The sequence below is a fragment of the Oncorhynchus kisutch genome, linkage group LG4 (genome assembly GCF_002021735.2).
Source record: "Oncorhynchus kisutch isolate 150728-3 linkage group LG4, Okis_V2, whole genome shotgun sequence".
Classification (NCBI taxonomy): Eukaryota; Metazoa; Chordata; class Actinopteri; order Salmoniformes; family Salmonidae; genus Oncorhynchus; species Oncorhynchus kisutch.
In genome coordinates, this window is record NC_034177.2 from 8,652,702 (window position 1) to 8,676,390 (window position 23,689).

A 23,689-nucleotide genomic window follows, 5' to 3' on the forward strand; every position below is an offset into this window, starting at 1 on the left:
GTCTCTATATCACTTGCTTGCAGGGTTTTCACCATTGACCCTTCATGTAATGGTATCGAAGTTCAAGATCCATCTTGGCTTAATGTAGGTAACAAGTATTGTAGGTGTATAACTTCAACTTTTGTTAGTCAACGTTCACGTTCGTAAGGATAGTTTATTACACTTGTCTGAGCAGTCAAACTGGTATGAAAAATATCCCATTCATAATAGAAAAGACAATGTTCAGAATACCTGGAGTGACAATTGATGGAAAGGGTTTACAGCATTACAAAAGTTTGATTAAAAACTGAATATTTATTCACCCACAATTTATTCTTGGCGCACTCTTTCAACTTGAAAAGTAAGTTATGTTCAAGGATATTTAGATTTTTGTGGCTTAAAAATAGAGTACAAACTCAGTCTGTACATCACTTTAATATTAATAACCAATGTCAAGGCATCATGATACAGAGAAAGACATACAAATGCTACAGTCTACCAACATCAAATAAATGCTGATGACTGACAGACATATTTATGCAAAAAACAGGGGGTAAATTAAGTTAGATACAGTCACAAGCTCCAATCTGAATGGCAGCAGAGAGAATAATGTTTATTGGTCATTAACAGTCTCATGATGTCCGGGCCTTCATTTGAGGAAACTTCTCCTGGAGCCCGGCTTGCTTTTGTCTCTCTCCGTTCTGCTTTCTGTTCTTAGCATAGGAGGTGTTTCTCTAGACGAAGCCTGGAAAAAATAAAGAAGACTAATTGTGACAACAGATGAGTGCTTTTGCCCTTGTGAAGTTGAAGCTGACCCAGGACAAAACCATGTCACATCTTGTATAATTTAAGTGCTCTGCTTGGAGGTTCTCCTACTGTACACTGTTAAAAATGAATGCATGAACAATATTTCTTACCTCATATGGGGGGTGACAAATAGGGGTGTGTAGAAACGTTTGCATCGCTTGTTCATGTACCAAGGAAGGGCATGCTCTTGTAACAGTATAACTTTAGACCGTCCCCTCGCCCATACCCGGGCGCGAACCAGGGACCCTCTGCACACATCAACAACAGTCACCCACGAAGCCTCGTTACCCATCGCTCCACAAAAGTCGCGGCCCTTGCAGAGCAAGGGGAACCACTACTTCAAGGTCTCAGAGCATGTGATGTCACCGATTGAAATGCTATTTAGCGCGCACCGCTAACTAAGCTAGCTGTTTCACATCCGTTACACTCTCTAAACCGGTACCTAGAAAGAAAAAAAAAATGATCGCAGAGTGTACAATAACATTCAAACTTGCCATTTGACACCTATGAAGTAACTTTGAATATTTTTCAGGGGAACTGCCTGTGTTTTCTTCGAGTACCTAATTCCTCACCCCCGATAGTTTTCCAAAGACGGTTCACTTCACTCAATTTTATTTAAACCTTTATTTAACTAGGCAAGTCAGTTAAGAACAAATTCTTATTTTCAATGACGGCCTAGGAACAGTGGGTAAACTGCCTGTTCAGGGGCAGAACGACAGATTTGTACCTTGTCAGCTCGGGGATTTGAACTTGCAACCTCCCGGTTACTAGTTAAACGCTCTAACCACTAGGCTACCCTGCCGCCCCAATGTCGGCCATGCTAACATGCTACATTTTGTACCGCATGTTTGAAAATTGAATGGCAAACGAGGAGAGTAAGGTGAAAGCAACACTTTGTTGTGGAAGGAGATATTGTATGAAGGTGGTGTGTTGTGTATGGAAGCTCCGTACCAGTAGACCAGTATACTAGTAGACCTGTCCAAAGACATCCTTTCTCCAGGCCCCAGGTCTTGCTCTCTCCTGACCTGTCTGGAGCAGGCGGAGAGCGTCTTCTCTCTCCTTCACCACTGTGTCTCTTCATGGACCTTTCAATCTGAGGACATAAGGGTTGTCTCTATTTCTCTGGATTGGAGTATCTGCATTCATTTTTAAAGGTACTAGTTGGACCAATAACACTTCTCCAAAAGAGACCCATTGATAGCGGTCATTGACATTAATCCTCCCCCTTTGATATTCTTGTATTATTACCTATGCCCTACTAGACATATTTACAGATGTTTAATAATGGAGAACCTGGTCAGATGTTTAATAATGGTGAACCTGGTCAAATGTTTAATAATGGTGTGAACCTGGTCAGATGTTTAATAATGGTGTGAACCTGGTCAGATCTTTAATAATGGTGTGAACCTGGTCAGATGTTTAATAATGATGAACCTGGTCAGATGTTTAATAATGGTGTGAACCTGGTCAGATGTTTAATAATGGTGTGAACCTGGTCAGATGTTTAATAATGGTGAACCTGATCAGATGTTTAATAATGGTGAACCTGGTCAGATGTTTAATAATGGTGTGAACCTGGTCAGATGTTTAATAATGATGAACCTGGTCAAATGTTTAATAATGGTGTGAACCTGGTCAGATGTTTAATAATGGTGTGAACCTGGTCAGATGTTTAATAATGGTGTGAACCTGGTCAGATGTTTAATAATGGTGAACCTGGTCAGATGTTTAATAATGATGAACCTGGTCAAATGTTTAGTAATGGTGAACCTGGTCAGATGTTTAATAATGGTGAACCTGGTCAGATGTTTAATAATGGTGAACCTGGTCAGATGTTTAATAATGATGAACCTGGTCAGATGTTTAATAATGATGAACCTGGTCAGAAGTGCCGTGTCATCTAACTTCTTCAGTCCATTGCATTACATTACATTACATTACAGACAGTGCCATGGTGGTGATAGCTCGTGGTGATAGCTCATGGTAATGACACACAGTTCCATTACATTACACATAAGAATCATTGAACGAAGGCATCTTCTGTACCTGGGAGTTCAGTTAAGAGCTGCTAAACTCAATCTAAACATTAACATGCATCTCTTGTGGTACGGTTTTGGAAGTATATTGAACTATATCTTTCAAATCAATGATAAAAGATTTTCATAAAATAAAGATTACATTGATACATACCTTTTATAGGGTTAGGGTTCCCACACGGTCATATGTTACGTCATGTGTTTACAGACAGAAAACAGAGGGACCACCTGTGCTAATTATCTATCTAACAGGCACTGAACACCTGAGGACGTCTCATAATAAAGACTGGAATGGCGTGAATGGAATCAAACACATGGAAACCATGTGTTTGAGTTCGATACCATTCCATTAATTCCATTCCAGGCAATACTATGATTCCGTCCTCCTCAATTAAGGTGCCACCAACCTCCTGTGGTGTACAGTAAGTGCATATTTTGCATTTGTGAAATTATTTGGATGTGATATGAAAGTTAAGGGCTTTATGTTTTAGAACAATATCGCAATTGAGAATCAAATCACGTTTAGATCGAGTATTTGGTTGTTAGAAACGGTAGGCTTTAGATTCTTACCTGTGAGTATAAGACTGAGATTTGGTCAACGTGAGAGCAGACTGTTGAGCTGATAAGGGTGTAGATATCCTAAAAGCGTTTTGAAACTGTCTGCAAAGTGTCAAAACACATCCGGTTGAGGTCACCGCATTGTAGCCTACCCAGGATGCATCATCAAAATAAATAAACACACGTAAATAATTTTAGCAATTTTAATCGTGAACAAAAGCTCATAAAAAGCAACATATTGGAAATTAAATATTTACATAAATTCTTTATTTTGTTATTCGCATATGTTTTCCCTTAGTAAATATGGCTGCTTCGACTCTATATGGTCGAGCCAATCACAGAGGCGTCTGCCAATCTGCTTGCCCTCAGTAGCGATGGTGGGCATGAGTGTTCTTCGGTCTGCCGCTGCTTTTGCAGCCAGGCTAAATCCTCTAAAATCGGGGAATTCTGTGGTGAATTTGCTCAGCAGAACTGCACAACGCACAGATAAAGGTAAATGGTATTCCACGTTTCCAACATCTACAATTCCTTCTTTCGTGGTGGGCATTTCTTATTGTGACCTTGTAGCTAGTCCTGTGTGACTGGCTAACGTTAGCTTCCTGCTAACGTATTCTTATCGTTGCTAGTTGGCTAGCTAGCCATGGCATGACCTAGTTAGCCATCTTTCTCTCAAGTCTCCTCTTGCCAGCACTACAAACGACAACATACACATTTCATTTTACTGATTGATTTTCATAGTTTTCAAACGACTTGTGATGCTCATGAACTTGACGTGTTGTTGACCTGCTTAGTGGACAAACGATAGCTGCTAAGCTAGCTAACAGCCAAGCTAAATACACACAGCCTTGCTAGCACACCAAAACAACAGAATTTTCTTTCATCCAAGTGTCACAGTGATGACAGAATTTCATTTTTGACACAACACTGAACAATAGTTAGCTAGTTGAATGGTAACTAACTAGCAACCTTTCCAACCTTTTCCTCTCAAGGTGCAGCAACACATTAATGCAATGCTTTATATGCACACATAAATAATGTGTTGCCGTGTTTAACATCCCTGAAAACGTTGCTTTGCAGTGGCAGTCCGCTGGGGAAGCCATGGGAAGCAGATGTTTATCATCAAGCCCACTGGCTTCTATGACCGGAGGTTTCTGCAGTTATTGGTAAGTTTCTAGTTATTCAGACTAAAACTAGTTCTCAAACTCTAGGCACAATTTGATTGAGAATAGCATTTGTCACTTGTGCAGAATACAACAGGTGTTGACCTTACCCTGAAATGCTTACTTACAAGCCCTTAAACAACAATAGTTTTAAGAAAAATTCTGACTTCTCTGCGGTTTTCAGCAGTTAGCTTCAGCCAAGACTGGCTCATGTGAACTGCAATCCCGACGCTGTAACGTTTAGAAAAGTCAATCATCGGCTTTAGAAACAAATGGTCCTCAATTTTCGTCAGCGAGAAAGAATCTTTCAAATAAGAAACAGCAGTTCACAAATCCATACAGCTATGTGCCTCCATCTGACGAAAATACACTTACATACAGGTGTTCGGAGCATGTTAGATAGCTTATTAGCATAGGTGGTCGCCTCTGTTTTCCGTAAACAAGCGCTGTAACATGGAGATATGGCCGTGTGGGAACACTAACTATATATAGTTGTGTATCAATTTGAGCCTTTTTTGTTTTTCCTTATGCTTCCAAAACCGTACCGCAAGCAGTGCGTGTTAATGTTCAGACCAAGCGTCAGGGCTCTTAATAAAACTCCCCCATACAGAAGAAGCCTTCGTCCAATGACTCTTACGTGTAATGCAACTGTGAGTCATGATCAAGGACTGGAACTATCCTATTTACATCACTGTCCACAGCACTGAACCACTTCATTCACTAACTTATTCACACCCCACTTTTCTTCCTAGAAATTCTATATCCTGCTTACTGGAATCCCAGTTGCGGTCTTTGTGACATCCGTGAATGTGTTTGTCGGTGAGTGTGTGTAGATATTTCCATTGTACAGAAATGTTCAATTTCTATATGGGACAGGGATGATGATGAAGGCAATTTCAGTTCATGTTTATGGAGAAATATGGTAAAATATAAATTAACCAAAATACTTTATTCTGTTTTTTTTTTTTTTAAGGCGAGGCTGAGCTGGCTGGAATTCCTGAAGGTTATGAGCCTGAGCATTGGGAGTACTACAAGGTACTACGATCCCGCGGTTATATTCACTCATCACAATCCATGCCTTATTAGCAAATATCAGAAGTGACTAGTCATTCTATCAGAAAATGAAATGGCATCAGCTAGCCTTTAAATCTGAACAAAACATTCACATTGGCGATACCACTGGAGATGGCTTACAATAAGACTTGGGCAAAGTTGATTGTGAGTCCTATTGTTGTCCCTGTATTTGCAGCATCCTATCACCAGGTGGATCTCACGGACCTTCTATGACTCCCCAGTGAAAGACTATGAGAAAATGATGGCTCTGATCCAGATTGAGTCTGAGAAGGGTGAGATGAGGTGAGTGTCACACAGTGATGAGCTGCCACTGACTGCATAGCCTGTATCTAATTGGTTTGCTGCCCTAACATTTAGGTCCTCTTGCAACATAGTGCTTGCATTCCTTATGTTTTGTATTAACAAAAAAATGTAAAATATTAAAGAAAAGACTGTTGAAAATACACATCTACAATCTGTACAAAGGATTTTTTTTGGCCAATTTAATGTTTTTGTACCTGCAGACTGAAACAGCTAGAGGTGCGTAAGCAGATGAGAACGAAGGGAGATGGACCCTGGTTCCACATTGAGACACTGGACAAGAATCTGGTCGACAACAGCATCAAATCAACGCCTGACAATTAAACCAACCGGTCCAACCACCCAGTCTAAACTGTCAGTGCCACGTGTTGATGGCTCACTGTTTGTATATTATTTTCTTCATGACTAAAATAAAGTAAATGTCAATAATGTCAAAGGCTGTTTTTCATCTTTAGACATGTATTTTCTGTTAATGGGCTTCACAATTACAATTTGGTTTAGCCGGGGTGCGTTCATTTGGCTAAATGTTTTTGCAACAGTACGTACTGAACGGCCCATTCTCTCGCAGTGGTGCACAACTGTCTCAACTTTCTTTTGAGTTATTGCTCCCATTTGTTGTGATGAAATTACAATGTTCACCGACAGGTCGTTTATGCTTCCTCATACCTAAAGAAAAGTGACTTTGTCATAACCAATGAATGTCCACTGGCTGTGCTGTGAGGAATGTTTCTCCCTCATTCTGCATTGATATAGAAACAGTGAACGATTTGAAACGAAGTGAACGCGCGATCATGTAATGATCGATACTCTCGGGACATTTGCTTTCACAACAATGCAGATCAGATAAGCCTTTTGAGCTGCATCCTTGGACTGATTACAGGAGTTGGGGTAAACTGAAATGACAGGAAACAGACTATGGTAAAAGTTTGCAAGCCAGAATGACAGATAGGCAGGAGCCTATCTGCTGTTGTCTGTAGTGTTAGGCAGATTGATGTACAAGTACACCCTACTGGACAGGGCGCTAGTCTATTGCGGGGCCTTACCCCGAGTCTAACGCAACCCGTTCACATCCTCTAAACTTAGTACAATATAAGAATGTGCCACAACAAATTATGTTTGGTGTAAATGCATGTAATTTGGTGTTAGTATAAGTGTCTAGACAGGCCATTTATATAGTAAACCTCCAGTGTTGGGATAATAATTACTTCAGCATATGTATTTTGAAATACATTTCAGAATGAAATTGTTACAAGAATTATATATTTTAACCTATTCTGAGCCCAAAAATGCCAAATATATTACTCAACTCATTGCTGTGCATGGATGTCTCATGGTGGGGTATAGGTCACCGAGCACTTTCTGACCATTTCTACCATCGGCAAACATGGAAGTCAAAAGTGATTAAATTCAGAAGCAAAATATATATTTTTTAAATATTTTTTTACAGTTCCCACAAACTAAACATTCAATCAAAGAAACCCCAGGACATCAGACTAAACAACATTAGCGTCAAAGACGTTTATTTGTAAATACAGAATGGTTGGCCTTTCCCACCATGTTGCTTGTAGTAATAACAGGTTAAGCTACAAATACCTCGTTCACGTGCTAGTCAGAACTAGGAAACTCGGTTACTTCGCACTTATTAACTGGTTGTAATTCATCACGTTCCGCGTTCAACGAATTAGCAAGTTGGAAAGTTCAGTTTCCTAGTTCCGACTAGCATTTGAAAGCGGTATTAAGACACTGGCTTGAATCTAAAGGTACACATACCACAGTGGGTGCGAGGCTGTGGCTTTTAGGCCTCCCAAGGTCTCGCACTCACTGAAATACAATGTTCCCCAACTCTGAGGATTGATTTTTCCAGCAGGACAATGCTCCATGCCACACAGCCAGGTAAATTAAGGTGTGGATGGAGGACCACCAAATCAAGACCCTGTCATGGCCAGCCCAGTCTCCAGACCTGAACCCAATTGAAAACCTCTGTAATTTGATCAAGAGGAAGATGGATGGTCACAAACATCAAACAAAGCCGAGCTGCTTTTTGCGCCAGCAGTGGCATGAAGTCACCCAACATCAATGTGAAAGACTGGTGGAGAGCATGCCAAGACGCATGAAAGCTGTGATTGAAAATCTGGGTTATTCTACCAAATATTGATTTTTTTTTACTCAAACTAAGTACACCCTACTGGACAGGGCACTAGTCTATTGCGGGGCCTTACCCCGAGTCTAACGCAACCCGTTCACATCCTCTAAACTTAGTACAATATAAAAATGTGCCACAACAAATTATGTTTGGTGTAAATGCATGTAATTTGTATTGTGTTGTTTAAAAATGAATATTAACTTATTTTCTTTGCATTATTTGAGGTCTTACAAAACGGCATCTTTTTTGTTATTTTGGCAAGTTGTCATTTTCTGCAAATAAATGCTCTAAATGACAATGTTTTTTATTTGGAATTTGGGAGAAATGTTGTCAGTAGTTTATAGAATAAAACAAAAATGTTCATTTTACCCAAACATATGCTTGTGAATAGTAAAACCAGAGAAACTGATCATTTTGTATTTTCCAGAGTTGTAAATAAAAAAAGAGAGCAGAGCAATGTGTGGGGATTTCTTCATATATTATTTTTATATATATTGTTCCAGACAATTATTAAGATTTGAACATGTTTAAGATCTGAGAAAGAGAGAATTCTGTAAAATGACTCACTCGCCAGGCTCCATTGAATTTACATCTACTTGATTTGCTCTAGGGGAGAGAGAGAGTGGGTTTCTTAGATATGGTTTTATGTTTTTATAGAGCTGTATGTTGGTCCAGGCTATATACTATGCAAGTCTCCATTGAGTTGCATTGGATTTGCTTATACAGAATATACTCTAGTGGGATGTGTGTGTGTGTGAGAGTGTGTCAAAGCGTGTGTGTGGATTTCTTTACATATTGTTTTTATATACACTGAGTGTACAAAACATGCTCTTTCCATGACTGACCAGGTAAATCCAGGTGAAAGCTATGATCCCTTATTGATGTCACTTGTTAAATCCACTTCAATCAGAGTAGATGAAGGGGAGGAGACCGATTTAAAGAAGGATTTTTAACCCTTGAGACAATTGAAACATGGATTGTGTATGTGTGCCATTCAGAGGGTGAATGGGAAAGACAAAAGATTTAAGTGCCTTTGAACGGGGTACGGTAGTAGGTGCCAGGCGCACCGGTTTGTTGCAAGAACTGCAACGGTGATGGGTTTGCATGATCAAACGGGTTTCCAATATGTATCAATAATGCTGCACCACCCAAAGGACATCCAGCCAACTTGACACAACTGTGGGAAGCATTAGAGTCAACATGGGCCAGCATCCCTGTGGAACGCTTTCAAACACCTTGTAGAGTCCATGCCCCAACGAATTGAGGCTGTTCTGATGGCATGACGTGATTCATGAAATGTATAAAGAACAGTAACCCCTTGTGTCTAGAGACTAAATATAGTACAATATCACAAACTTACCTTGTTTATACACCCAATATTGATAAGATGCAGACTTGTGGTACAAAGACAGCATACATTTGAAAGCATTAATCTATGTAGAAAATTTGTTTTAGCACTTATTGTACTCTCAGTACCAACCCTGAAAAGTCACTGTGGTCAAATAAGCTGTTTTCCCTTCATAAAGAGTACACTACATGACCAAAGGTAAGTGGACACCTGCTTGTCAAACATCTCATTCCAAAATCATGGGCATTAATATGGAGTTGGTCTCCCCTTTGCTGCTATTTTTACCTTTTCTTATTTCACCTTTATTTAACCAGGGAGGCCAGTTGAGAACAAGTTCTGCAACCTGGCCAAGATAAAGCAAAGCAGTGCGACACAAACAACAACACAGAGTTACACATGGAATAAACAATAACACAATAGAAAAAATCTGTATACAGTGTGTGCAAATGAGACTGCCACCAGACTGCCAGAGAACGGGTGTCCACTGCTCCATAGTCCACTGGTGGCAAGCCGACGCTTGGCATTGTGCACGGAGATCTTAGGCTTGTGTGAGACTGCTCACCCATGGAACCCATTTCATGAAGCTCCCGATGAACAGTTATTGTACTGATGTTGCTTCCAGAGGCAGTTTGGAACTCGGTAGTAAGTGTTGGAACCGAGGACAGATGATTTTTGCACGCTTACGAGCTTCAGCACTTGGCGGTCCCATTCTGTGAGCTTGTGTAGCCTATCACTTCGCAGCTGAGCTACTGTTGCTTGTTCCACTTCACAATAACAACATTTACAGTTGACTGTGGCAGCTTTAGCTGGGCAGAAATTTTACCAACTGGAAAGGTTTCGTCCTATGTTGGTGCCACGTTGAAAGTCACAGAGCTTTTCAGTAAGGCCATTCTACTGCCAATGTTTGTCTATGGAGATTGCATGGCTGTGTGCTCGATTTTATACACCTGTCTGCAACAGATGTGGCTGAAATAGCCAAATCCACTAATTTGAAAGGATGTCCACATACGCTTGTATATATACTGTATGTAGTGTCGGCTATATCTGGAGAAAAAGTAAACCTGTTATTACAGTAACGCTTTTATCAGACCTCAGGATAAGACCCAGATGCAGACAGCTAGAGTCACAGATGTTTATTGACCCAAACAGGGGGCAGGCAAAAGACAGGTCTAAGGCAGGCAGAGGTCCATAATCCAGGGCATAGTCAAGAAGGTACAGAACAGTAGGCGGGCTTGGAGTCAGGGCAAGCAGAATGGCCAGAATCAGGGAAACTAGGAAACAGAACTTGAGCATGCAGGGAGATGGGACAACACGCTGGTAAGACCTGACAAGACGACCTGGCAAAAGACAAACAGAGAACACAGGTATAAATACACTGGGGATAATGAGGAAGATGGGGGACACCTAGAGGGGGTTGGAGACAAGCACAAAGACAGGTGAAACGGATAAGGGTGTGACAGCTGTTACCTATAGAATATAAAGTATTGTCTGAAATAATTTATTTATCTTACAAAAACTTGAAGCAAATTTGGATACATAGGCCTATGCAGCTTATAAGTAGCCTAGTATGGATTTGAGCGTTTGGGCAAAATATGTCAAATTTATTTCACAATCATAAGGTAGCCCTACGCCTATAGCACAAGTGGTGCAATTTGTAGCCTTATTCTTCTTCCATGATATTGTGGTGGTCCGCAAACAAAGGTTTAAAGTGCATGCCACCAACCAATTGTGCTATCAATCATGAGCTGTGTTCAAATACCCATACTAACATACTGTATACTACATAATTCATGAGTAAATACTACATACTATTAGTTCATTTTAGTATACTGTAAAGAATGGGATCCTTTCAGTTGAGCGTACTAGCTCTTTGCCTGTCTACCGGAAGTTGATGCTGTTGCTATGCAACCTCTTGCTAGCTAGTTAGCATAACACATGACGAGTTAGACATTTTACGACTTCGGGTGTGTTCTTAAATTCAATATGAAGTGCCAGAGTGCGCTCGTAAATTCAGAGCATTGTCAGATTGTCCGTTTCACTCCCCGAGTGCACACTGGACGCTCAGACCGAGGAGTAGGGTTGATTTGAGCGTTCTGACCTTACAATGGCAGTCAAGCATCCAAGCTAATGTTGGCTAGCTTGCTAGCTACTTCCAGACACAAATGAGACCACTCTGACCATTTTACCCACCCTAGCAGAGCTGGTTAGGCAGTTTTCATGTTATCCAGTGAGTTGGTGACTGTAACTGTGCTGCTGGCAAAAATGTAAGTACACTTTTTTGCCAACCTTTACTGACACCAGCCAGTAATCAGAAGAAAGTGCTCTGAAATCGGAGTAGATATCCAGAGCGAATTTAAGAAAGCAACCAAATGTCCATTGAGAACGCACATTGATATGCTATGTGGTTCGTAAGGACAACGTAGGTAACAAATTGTCAGCCAACATAACGTGTAAGGTAACTTATTTGAAAAGTAATTATTTGATTACATTGATCAACATGTTCTTAATATTTGTCATAATTAGTTAAAGCAATTAATTTGTATCTGCAGTTGTTGTACTTGGCTGCATATTTTCCGCCATTTTCTTAAAATCTGAAAACGATGTGAAACCACGCCCATTTCATGAAGAATTGCATTATGGGCCCTAAATTATGGAAATAGTGTCCTCTGCCTCTATACTTCATATTTTGGCGAATTTAGTACGACATCCGGGAACTTTTGGCATACTACCTATATCCATACCATGAACAATAAGCATACTATATACTCAATTCACGCCACAAATATTATGGTTAGTGCTGTTAGTATGAGTATTGGAACACAACTATGGTCTTCCTAATTATGTACTACTAAGAAAATACTATTTAAAAACCAAATAAATCCCTACTAGTTTCTACCACACCCTCCCCTCCCCCCAAAACCACTTCAAAAACCAATTGGTAGCCTAATCTAGCATTTCCATTTTAATTTGAACAGAGAATGGTCCTCAGAAAAACAGTGAGGGGTGTAGCCATTTGTATGGGTGGTTTTATCAATCAAGTGTGTGGGACCCCTCGTTTGAGTCAAACCGTTCAGTGCGTGACTGCGCCTACGGTAAATACAGCGTTATAATTCTTAAGCAACAGACATACGCAATTGGAAGGAGATTATTGATTACATGTTTATAGAGGATAGCTCTCGCATAAAATAAAAATGACTTCCCCCTCCGTTATGTTTTCAGCGTCATATCCCTCGCCGCTGGAGGAATGTCGAGACCGAATGATTTAAAAATAGCATCTTCTCTCCTCTGACAGCCTTCTCTAGTGACTCCCTTAGCATTGTGGTGCGAGAAGCAGGAATGCGAAGATGGCTGCAGATTTAGGAGAGCTGCTTGTCCCTTATATGCCCACCATCAGAGTTCCCAGAACAGGAGACAGGGTTTTCAAGAGCGAATGTGCCTTTTCCTACGATTCTCCCGTAAGTGTCTCCCCGTATTATGGGGTGTTTGTGTGTTCCAAGCTGTCCTTACTCATCCCGTAAACTGCCCTAACACACGTGAATAGCTGCGCAGTTTTGTGGCAGGATCTGGGGCTTCCATTGCCACCATTCTCTTGAGCTTGAGAAAAATAAATAATTAAATGTTGTTTACATCCCGTGGAATGGTATTTCCTTTGTGAAATTGTACTTGTTCACTGTGCGCCTGTCTACTGTTTTGTCAATGTAATTAATGACACCTACGTGGGGTTGGGCTGTGTTTTGGTGCATTACATTATTTTGTGTCCCCCCTTCTGCATTTTAGGCTACACACTTTGAGTTTTTTCAGTGTGTTTTTTTGTTGTTGTATTGAAAGCGTGACTCACCAGCCACATGTAAAATCACTAGAATAATGTTATATTGATATGGGAGCTATTTCTAATGTTTGTTTTTTTTGTATTAGAGAAAATAATGTCTTAGATTTTTTGGGGGGTCCGGCATTTTATTTCAATGTGATTGACTTGCCATCTGCAACAACTTCACGAGACCGATGAACTGAAACGCACGCGCGCTATTACAAACTGTTGGTAGTTTGAGGTTACCATGTGTTGGGCTTTTAGAACCAACTACTCACACGTTTTTTTGATGAGGAAACATATTTTATAATCTATAATTGCTCAACTGAAACCATTTTAAAGGTGAGTGACTCAGCTGTCTGGAGTTCATCATGTCAGACTGAAGACTGACAAGTTGGTTATTTTTATCCCAGCGCGGTTGAAGCTTGTGTGTAACTCAGCGCTTTAAAGTTTCATCAGGGCCTATTGGCCTAATCCGAACTGCAGATTTTGGCTAGTATAGAGGGTTATTTCTGTGATATTTTTTGTTACACCTCCGTTGTTGAGTGTAGGAAAGAGGATCATGTAGGCCTGTGCCTCGAAGGTGGTTGAGTGTCAGTTGCTCAAGGCATAAATTACATGAACACGTGACATTACTTTGATACTCTGTGGCTGTTGCTGTTTTTTAATAGTGGTAGGCAATTACAGTTAAACTATTTGCAGTCTGCAAAATCCGTATTGTAGGCATATTTCAGAAAATAACGTCCTAAATGCAAGACCACGTCTGTTTTAGTTTACATGAAAATCACATGGATTAAAATCAAATGATAGAATCCACCTGCCACAAGTGTGTGTGTCACTGGCAATGACATTGTATTGGCACAACCCTGCTAACAAATCCCAATATACTGGAAACTGACATCCTCTATTGACCCCAAACGTCATTACACCTTGGGAAAAACAAGCATAATATAGAATGCAGTCAAAATGGAGAAAATTGCAATTTCCATGTACTGCCCTTGTTTCTCATTTATGAATGAGTTCTATCTGGTGAGTCATCGTTAGAGACCCAAAGTAAGCACGCAGTAGGAACCCAAACATTGGTATTTTCGTGTGTGTGGGGAGATGCTTATCTGAATTTCAGATTGTTAAATCACCTCACTTGACATTGTTTTGACAAATACACATCATTGTTCCTTATACGTGTGCTACCTCGTGTGTGTGTGTGTGCCTTGCATGTTGTTCACCACATGTTGTTTTTGTTCACAGGAGTCTGAGGGAGGCTTGTATGTGTGTATGAACACATTCCTGGGCTTTGGCAGAGAACATGTGGAGAGACATTACCGTAAAACCGGACAGAGTGTTTACATGCTCCTCAAACGGCATGTCAAAGAGGTGAGGGGTCATACCATATGCTTCTATATTGGTCTACACACCGACAGTGCATAGTGTACGTACATTTGACAAATTATATTATTTAATAGTACATGGGACTTACATAGCACTTTTCAACCCAAAGTCGCTTTACAATAGTATTTATTTGTATTTTTAAATGTAACCTTTATTTAACTAGGCAAGTCAGTTAAGAACAAATTCTTATTTACAATGACTGCCAAACCCAGACGAAGCTGGGCCGCCCTATGGGACTCTCAATCATGGCCAGATGTGATACAGCCTGGATTCAAACCGTGGTCTGTAGTGATGCCTCTTGCACTGAGATGCAGTGTCTTCGACCGCTGCGCCACTTGGTAGCCCAATAGTAGAACCTAAACAAAACACAGAGATCCAAAGCAAGACAACACTAAACTAATAGCAGGAAGAAACAAAAACATGAAACAAAATGAAAGGGAGGGGCTCAAGAATGGAAAGGACTGTGATGTTTCAGTGTATGAGTGAGCGAGCGAGCGGTTTTGTGTGTGTGGGAGAGAGTGTGTGAGGGGGGGCGGGCTTCAAGGGATACTTCAGGAGTCTGATGAACTCGTGCATACCATTTGTATGTCTCTGTGCAGTTTGCTTACTAGTGCAATTTCTAACTAGCGTTATCGCAATGGCTTAAAGTCTATGGGTATCTGCTTTCAGTCACGTTAGCATTGGCTCGCAAAATGAGCTCTAACTTCCTTCATACTGGACACCGAGACATAAAACTGGTATCTACATGTTCATCTGACTCCATTTCCAAAATTCCAAAGTATCCCTTTAAGGCTAGGCAATGGTGAAGAGCTGGGGCGTAAAGATGGTGATGGGCTCGGTCACAGATGGCTGGAGGGAGGGAGTTCCAGACCTTTGGACTCAGTCACAGATGACTGGAAGGAGGGAGCTCCAGGGCTTTGGACTCAGTCACAGATGGCTAGAGGGAGGGAGTTCCAGACCTTTGGACTCAGTCACAGATGGCTAGAGGGAGGGAGTTCCAGACCTTTGGACTCAGTCACAGATGGCTAGAGGGAGGGAGTTCCAGAGCTTTGGACTCAGTCACAGATGGCTGGAGGGAGGGAGTTTCAGAGCTTTGGAGCAACCCTGGAGAAGGCCCTGTCACAAAAGCTCTGGAGCTTGGACCTAGAATGAGACAGTAGTAATATTGTTGTGCCATGTTATTACATTGTAGTATAATAGTGAAGGCATCAAAACTATGAAATAACACATATGGAATCATGTAGTAACCAAAAAAGTGTTGAACAAACCAAAATATATTTTACATTTGAGATTCTTCAAAGTAGACACCCTTTTCCTTGATGACAGCTTTGCACACTCTTGGCATTCTCTCAACCAGCTTCATGAGGAATGCTTTTCCAACAGTCTTGAATGACATCCCACATATGCTGAGCACTTGTTGGCTGCTTTTCCTTCACTCTCAGTCCAACTCATCCCAAACCATCTCAGTTGGGTTGAGGTCAGGTGATTGCGGAGGCCAGGTCATCTGATGCAGCACTCCATCACTCTCCTTCTTTGACAAATAGCCCTTACATAGCCTGGAGGTGTGTTTTGGGTCATTGTCCTGTTGGGAAAACAAATTATAGTCCCACTAAGTGCAAACCAGATGGAATGGCATATCGCTGCAGAATGCTGTGGTAGCCATGCTGGTTAAGCATGCCTTGAATTCTAAATAAATCACTGACAGTGTCACCAGCAAAGCACCATCACACCACCACCTCCATGCTTTATAGTGGAACCACACATGCAGAGATCATCCCTTCACCTACTCTGTGTCTCACAATAAAAAATAAAAAATGAAATTTCACATTTACATAAGTATTCAGACCCTTTACTCCATGCACCATGGGCAACGATTACAGCATCAACTCAGCATCAAGTTCGTCCCATTCCTCTCTGCAGATCCTCTCAAGCTCTGTCAGGTTAGATGGGGAGTGTTGCTGCACAGCTTTTTCAGGTCTCTCAGAGATGTTCGATCGGTTTCAGGTCCGGGCTCTGGCTGGGCCATTCAAGGACATTCAGAGACTTTTCTCGAAGCCACTCCTACGTTGTCTTGGCTGTGTGCTTAGGGTCGTTGTCCTGTTGGAAGGTGAACCTTTGTCCCAGTTGGAGGTCCTGAGCGCTCTGGAGCAAGGTTTCATCAATGATCTCTCTTTACATTTCTACGTTCAACTTTGCCTCGATCCGGACTAGTCTCCCAGTCCCTGCCACTGGAAAACATCCCCACAGCATGATGCTGCCACCACCATGCTTCACCGTGGGGATGGTGCTAGGTTTCCTCCAGACATGACGCTTGGCATTCAGGCCAGAGTTCAATCTTGTTTTTCATGGTCCGACAGTCCTTTAGCTGCCTTTTGGTAACTCCACGCGGGCTGTCATGTGCCTTTTACTGAGGAGTGTCTTCCGTCTGGCCACTACCATAAAGGCCTGATTGGTGGAGTGCTGCAGAGAAGGTTGTCCTTCTGGAAGGTTCTCCCATCTCCACAGAGGAACTCTGAGTGACCATTGGGTTCTTTGTCACCTCCCTGACCAAGGCCCTTCTCCCTCGATTGCTCAGTTTGGCCAGGCAGCCAGCTCTAGGAAGAGTCTTGGTGGTTATAAACTTCATCCATTTAAGAATGACGGAGGCCACTGTGTTCTTTGGGACCTTCGATAATGCAGAATTATTTTTTGGTACCCTTCCCCAGATCTGTACCTTGACACAATCCTGTCTCGGAGCTCTACGGACAATTCCTTCAACCTCATGGCTTGGTTTTTGCTCTGACATGCTCTGCCACCTGTGGGACCTAATATAGACACTGTGCATTTCCAAATCATGTCCAATCAATTGAATTTAACACAGGTGGACCTCAATCAAGTTGTAGAGACATCTCAAGGATGATCAAGTGAAACAGGATGCACCTGAGCTCAATTTCAAGTCTCATAGCAAAGGGTCTGAATACATATGTAAATAAGGAAATATATATATTTTTGTTTAATACATTTTCAAAAATCTCTAAACTTGTTTTTGCTTTGTCATTATGGGGTGTAGGTTTCTGAGGATTTTTTTAATTTATTTAATCTATTTTAGAATAAGACTGCAACATAACATGGGGCGGCAGGGTAGCCTAGTGGTTAGAGTGTTGGACTAGTAACCGGAAGGTTGCGAGTTCAAACCCTGGAGCTGACAAGGTACAAATCTGTCGTTCTGCCCTTGAACAGGCAGTTAACCCACTGTTCCTAGGCCGTCATTGAAAATAAGAATTTGTTCTTAACTGACTTGCCGAGTTAAATAAAAAAAATGTGGAAAAGTCAAGGGGCCTGAATACTTTTCCGATGGCACTGTATGTGGATTTTTCAGTAGGGCTGGAGAGCATGAATACAAAGTAGAACATTTTTGACATTTCCCTTTTAACTAATGGTTTCTGTTCACTAATTCATTTGGAAGTTCCCTAACTTCAGATTTGTTTTGGTTCAACCATTTTTTTGGTGGTATGGCACTGACAGGCACACTGTAACCACAACATTTATGGTGAAATTTCAATTTAGTCAGTGATGGATCATCAAATTAAATCAATGTTTATTCATCATGTGCACAGCATACAGGGATTTCAGTGAATAATATTTGAGTCATCTGCACTTTGCATAGGCCTATACAGTAGTAATATGTTACAATTGCACAGTTGGGGTGGGAATACGAAGCCCTCAAGCCTGTACTCTAGGATGCGTTATTCAAATTATATTATTGTAATACTACAGATAGATTTACATCGGATCCTGACACAAAAGCTTCAAAATAGGTAGCAAGCTGCTTATTATTTACATGTTATCACTTATCTTACCATCATGGCCACCTAATCATCCCCAGCTTACAATTGGCTCACTCATCCCTCTTCTCCCCTGTAACTATTCCACAGGTCGTTGCTGTAAATGAGAATGTGTTCTCAGTCAACTTACCTGGTAAAATAAGGGTAAAATAAAAAATAAAATATCACTCACTTGCCTGACAAATGTCACACCTGTTTTTGCCTGACAAATGGATCTAGCCAAGTAGATCTTCCCTACGTCTCCCAGCAACATAACAATCCAGATCAGAATGCTGTTCTCTGTTCTGTTTACAATCGAGTAAGGAAACTGCATGTTCAGTTTAAAATAAAAACAACCTTAGCTGCCACCGTTTCCGTTCGGTCCTAATTGACCCCCAGATAAGTGCATCTATTTTCATGCCTGGATCTGTCCAGAAACAGCTGTCCTCATTCCACCGGCTCGTGTTTCTGTTGTTTTCCCATGATGCTAGTTAGTCCCAGAGTTCATTCTTCGTGTCTGTTCGATGTGTTGATGGGAGTCAATCTGAACTCGATTTGGATCAGAAGGATCCAGTCAGTTCACAGTGAATGGTCTTGTAACCCTAGCTAACAATTTGACATATTCACAGTCTACTGACTCTACTCTATGTTTATTAAGGTTTATTAAGGAGTTTATTAAGGACATGCTTCCAGTATTTATTCATATACTGTTATATTTGACGTTTTGTCAGCCAGCACTAACTAGGCATTTGTATTAGTGTTGGAAAAAAACTACTGTAAATATATCAAAACTGTTTTAGTATTCTAATTTATAAAGGTAACCATTTTGTATTTTAGAAAACTAGTAGTTTCATGGCTTGCTACCGCTGTCTTTGAGAATAGGCCATTTTTAAGAGATATATTTGCTTGATATATATAGCTTTATACAACATATTTTGCTCCGTTAATAACCTGTTAATTTGTTTCCCACAGAAAGCCACAGGTGCCGCAGGAGGCGCCATCTCCAGAAGAAGAAATGGCAGAGTGTTCCTAGGTAAGCCTGATATTGTCCGGAAAATATCCTCATGGGGAGTTCCCCTTAAACTCAGTCTCCTTATGGGTTATTTACAGTACAGTCACATTTCTCTCAGTAGTCTGTTTGTCAGCCCATCTTGAAGAGAAGGACAAGACTCTCCCATCCTTTACTATAGGCCGACATTTCCCCCTTTCTAATGCGATTATTAGGGGAAATTGTCTGTCATCGTGTCATGCTGTTATTGTTTTTATTTGGTTATATGGTGGTTGCCCTACACTGGCCATACACTCTCTGGCCTAAAGTGACATATTCCCATGTCCAGAGCCCGAGGCCTGTCCCCCCGTTCCTTTCCTGCCAGGCAACTCTAAATTTAGCTAATTTATTCGTATATGCAGTTAGTAACCATTCTAAATCCAAAGTGCCACATGCCCGGCCTGGTCTACTCTCCTCCTACACGGGGGTTGGTTTACAGTGGGCCGCACCTGCCTGTCGCTCGGCTGGCCTCAGCTGTTGTGCCCCGTCATCTCCCCCGGCCATCGGCCACAATGACACGTGCAAGGGAGGGCCAGGTGGTGGATTCTCCTCTCGCGCTAGTTTTATTTAAATAATCAGCGCTCGCTAGTTACCTCCCCTGTTTATCTGCCCCTGCAACGTTCCCTTACCCTCCATTCCCTTATCTCCCATTATCCACTTAAAGCTGTGTAGCCGGCCACTTCAGTGCCCTGCCTCGGTGTAGCCTACATACCCAGAAGCACCAGGCTACAAGATTCACTCTCCCATTATTGGACATGCTGGATTGTTGTCTTTTCACTCTGCAGGCCTGGACACAGAGGTTCTTCCAACCTGATGTGAACTGTATTTTCCCTCCCTCCTTTCCAAATCTCCTCTCGACTTTGATGGCCATTGGAACCCAAGCTAAAGCTCAATGTTGCTTTGGCATTTCTATACCAGTGACGATCTAATCAGTCAGCCAGCAGCCCACACGTCATCATGTAACCAGAGGCTTCTTAACAAAAGCCTTAGAGGAGAGAGGACTAGGGTTGAAAAAGAAGGGGTCAATGTACGCAGTAACATTATCTGGCTACTTACTATATGACTCAACAATTCGTCATCAACTATTTTAATGTTCTGGACATCGTAAAAACAATAGGGGACACAATTAATTTGACTCAAGGTTCTACAAGCGCTGTCTGAAAGTCCCAAATGCATTTCAAACATGTATTGACTTATCGTCAATTATGCCTTGAGTATTCTATTAAATTGATGACATTCTATTGTGAAATTGTTAAAGGAGGACTTTGCATCCTACTACTCTCAGTAGAACTCAACAGTTCAGCATAGAGAGGTCCAGAGCACCATGTGGAATTTTAACATACAGTAGTATTCACCTGACCCCAGACCTCATTAAACAATTGGATATTTTGACCCTTGTTGACAAGGGATATTTATATTACATTTGACCTCTGTTCTGCAGCTGTGACTTCTAACCCTAAACCTCAAGTCTGGGTTACCTCACTGGATGTATACTGTATCTTATCAAGCCAGCTAACATGGAAGCTCAAATATTCAAGAAATACATACACACCCCATGTATTATTGGATAATGCACCTTCTAACAAATCACATGATCTCAGAAATGCATTAGATCACCTGAAACAACTACCATATTCTAATTGGATGCTTTTCCAGAATTGATGTGAGTATTTTTATTTATTTGACCTTTATTTAACCAGGCAAGTCAGTTAAGAACAAATTCTTATTTTCAATGACGGCCTAGGAACAGTGGGTTAACTGCCTGTTCAGGGGCAGAACGACAGATGTGTACCTTGTCAGCTCGGGGGTTTGAACTTGTAACCTTCCGGTTACTAGTCCAACGCTCTAACCACTAGGCTACCCTGCATCTCACTTTTTTTCCTGTATAGCCAAGACAAATGCTCAGTGAAAGGCCAATCAAGTGTATGAATCATCAGTCACTGTTTCATGGGAACTGAATGTTGACGTCTGCTTCCTCTCTCTCAGATTTAGAACTGAACCGTGATTTTAACGGGGATGAGTATGAGTGTGAAGACGAGGCCAAGCTCGTCATATTCCCAGACCACTTCGAGATCCCCTTACCAAATATTGAGGAGTTGCCTGCACTGGTCAGTGAGTGTGTACCCATGCCCTCTGTGTGCCATGCATGCTGAATGGAAACAGTGGATCACGTACCACCCTTCTCGCCATTTGCCTTTTCCAGTGCAGTGCTTCCTTATCTTATTTTTCGTTTTTGTATGCCATAGGTATCCTGTGCTCCTCTTTTTTTTGGGGGGGGGGGGGGGCATCCTGTGTTAATGGTTTGTTAATCGCAGGGTCTAATTGTTGTGAAAGCCTTTGTGTGCATGTGTACCACTGGTTGTATTAACCATATGCCTATGTACATCTATTATAATGGGCAGGACAGTAGCTTAGTAGTAGTAGTAGTAGTGACATCACAATCTGATCTGATTATTCTAACCAATGACCAGTCATCTTTTATTTGCATACATATCCTCCTACTTTGAACGGGTAAGTGTGGTAAGCTAGAGTCTAGACTATACTATCAGCCAATCAGGGCTGTGTATGTAATATATGTAAATTTGTATTGATACGCCCACATGATCAAACCGAGCATTTCAATGGCAAAAGGAGGCTCGGGGTTATGTTAATAAATTATTTTCATGAAATAAACGCACAGCGTGAGTTATGAGACGTATAGTGATGATTTAAAATAAAAAGACTGCATGGGGGCTTTAAAAGTTACATTATTTGGTGTTATTAATCCTCTGTTACAGGCTTACTCTGCTATCGGTGCTAGTAAAATAGACATATCAGTGAGGAACTACAGTGATACTCTATTATATAATTATCTTAGTTTCAGGAACATATTTCTTGTCTCTTTTCCTCACTGATCTAACTGGAATCAGGTTATCTATCCTCCTGTATGCACCACAGTCATAGACCTGTTACCATAGCTACCTACAGAAAAATCACAATGGAAAAAAAATATATATTAAGGAAATTAAAAAAATATATATATTTTTCTCAGAAAAGTAGTGCACTGGGCCATTAATAGTCCGGTAATAGGGGACAGATAGAGCCGTCTCCAATGCAAACAAAAACATTATCGACACCCCCAAACTACTACTAGTCTTATGTCAGTGAAACACATCTCCTCAATCAGTAGATCTAATGGCTCCTGTGTGTCCTGTGACTCCCAGGTGACAATAGCCTGTGATGCCGCGCTCAACGCTGCGTCAGCCTACAAAAAGCAGGAGTCTGACTCCTGGGACGAGGAGATCCAGGTCTCCAAACACGCCAGGAGTCTCCGACAGCAGGACAACGGAGTGAGGATCCCACCCAGGTAACAGCCCACTGATTGGACTGACAAGAGTTACGCAATTATTTAGGAAACACCAATATTGTAGATATTGGCTTCAGAACAGCTGCCGTCTCTGTCAGCCTCTAGAGAATATGTATGTCTACAGTGTCATATCATTTTGTGTTACTTGTGCTCTTGTGTTGCTGCTAGTTTGTGGGTCCTCCTGTGTTTCTTGTGTGGTTTGGGGGTCGTTTTGGGTTACTTGAGCTACTTGTGTGTCCCTCCACCTTGTCGGATTCTGATCCCATATTAAGGAATCTCTCCTTTACCATGATCGAATGGTATATTCCAGTGGACAGACACTAAATATAACCCCAAGCAGACAATAATCACAGATGGACACTAAATATAACCCCAAGCAGACAATAATCACAGATAGACACTAAATATAACCCCAAGCAGACAGCAATCACAGATGGACACTAAATATAACCCCAAGCAGACAGCAATCACAGATAGACACTAAAAATAACCCCAAGCAGACACTAAATATAACCCCAAGCAGACAACAATCACAGATAGGCACTAAATATAACCCCAAGCAGACAACAATCACAGAGAGACACTAAATATAACCCCAAGCAGACACTAAATATAACCCCAAGCAGACAACAATCACAGATAGGCACTAAATATAACCCCAAGCAGACAACAATCACAGAGAGACACTAAATATAACCCCAAGCAGACACTAAATATAACCCCAAGCAGACAACAATCACAGATAGACACTAAATATAACCCCAAGCAGACACTAAATATAACCCCAAGCAGACACTAAATATAACCCCAAGCAGACAACAATCACAGATAGACACTAAATATAACCCCAAGCAGACACTAAATATAACCCCAAGCAGACAACAATCACA

The 23,689-nt window shown here is 41.3% G+C and overlaps 2 protein-coding genes and 2 long non-coding RNA genes across 6 annotated transcripts in view; 2 read left to right on the top strand and 2 right to left on the bottom strand.

Annotated features, from left to right (window-relative positions):
• Positions 1-395: 395 nt before the first annotated feature.
• LOC109888572 (uncharacterized) lies at positions 396-3,514 on the bottom strand. The gene is made up of 3 exons (XR_002255148.2): positions 3,393-3,514; positions 1,738-1,879; positions 396-724 (listed from the first exon to the last, which is right to left on the bottom strand). It is a non-coding gene; the product is annotated as an uncharacterized LOC109888572 (long non-coding RNA).
• A 210-nt stretch (positions 3,515-3,724) lies between these two features.
• Positions 3,725-6,350, top strand: ndufb5 (NADH:ubiquinone oxidoreductase subunit B5). The gene is made up of 6 exons (XM_020480176.1): positions 3,725-3,872; positions 4,458-4,543; positions 5,293-5,359; positions 5,514-5,575; positions 5,790-5,896; positions 6,118-6,350. Exons 1-6 carry the CDS (start codon positions 3,755-3,757, stop codon positions 6,236-6,238), a joined length of 561 nt encoding a protein of 186 aa, XP_020335765.1. The 5' UTR covers positions 3,725-3,754; the 3' UTR covers positions 6,239-6,350.
• Positions 6,351-10,523: 4,173 nt separating this feature from the next.
• On the bottom strand, positions 10,524-12,655 carry LOC116373937 (uncharacterized). Its single transcript, XR_004209639.1, has 2 exons — positions 12,562-12,655; positions 10,524-10,742 (listed from the first exon to the last, which is right to left on the bottom strand). It is a non-coding gene; the product is annotated as an uncharacterized LOC116373937 (long non-coding RNA).
• Positions 12,620-23,689, top strand: part of usp13 (ubiquitin specific peptidase 13) — a 43,226-nt gene continuing 32,156 nt past the window's right edge. For 2 of the 3 annotated variants that reach the window (XM_031822370.1, XM_020480175.2), the window contains exons 1-5: positions 12,620-12,860; positions 14,462-14,587; positions 19,378-19,438; positions 21,440-21,561; positions 22,657-22,799. In XM_031822370.1, coding sequence (XP_031678230.1) covers positions 12,750-12,860; positions 14,462-14,587; positions 19,378-19,438; positions 21,440-21,561; positions 22,657-22,799 — 563 coding nt within the window. In that variant the 5' untranslated portion in view covers positions 12,620-12,749. Of the gene's footprint in view, positions 12,861-13,435; positions 13,556-14,461; positions 14,588-19,377; positions 19,439-21,439; positions 21,562-22,656; positions 22,800-23,689 lie in introns of those variants that run through there. The other variant, XM_031822371.1, reaches the window with a different exon arrangement.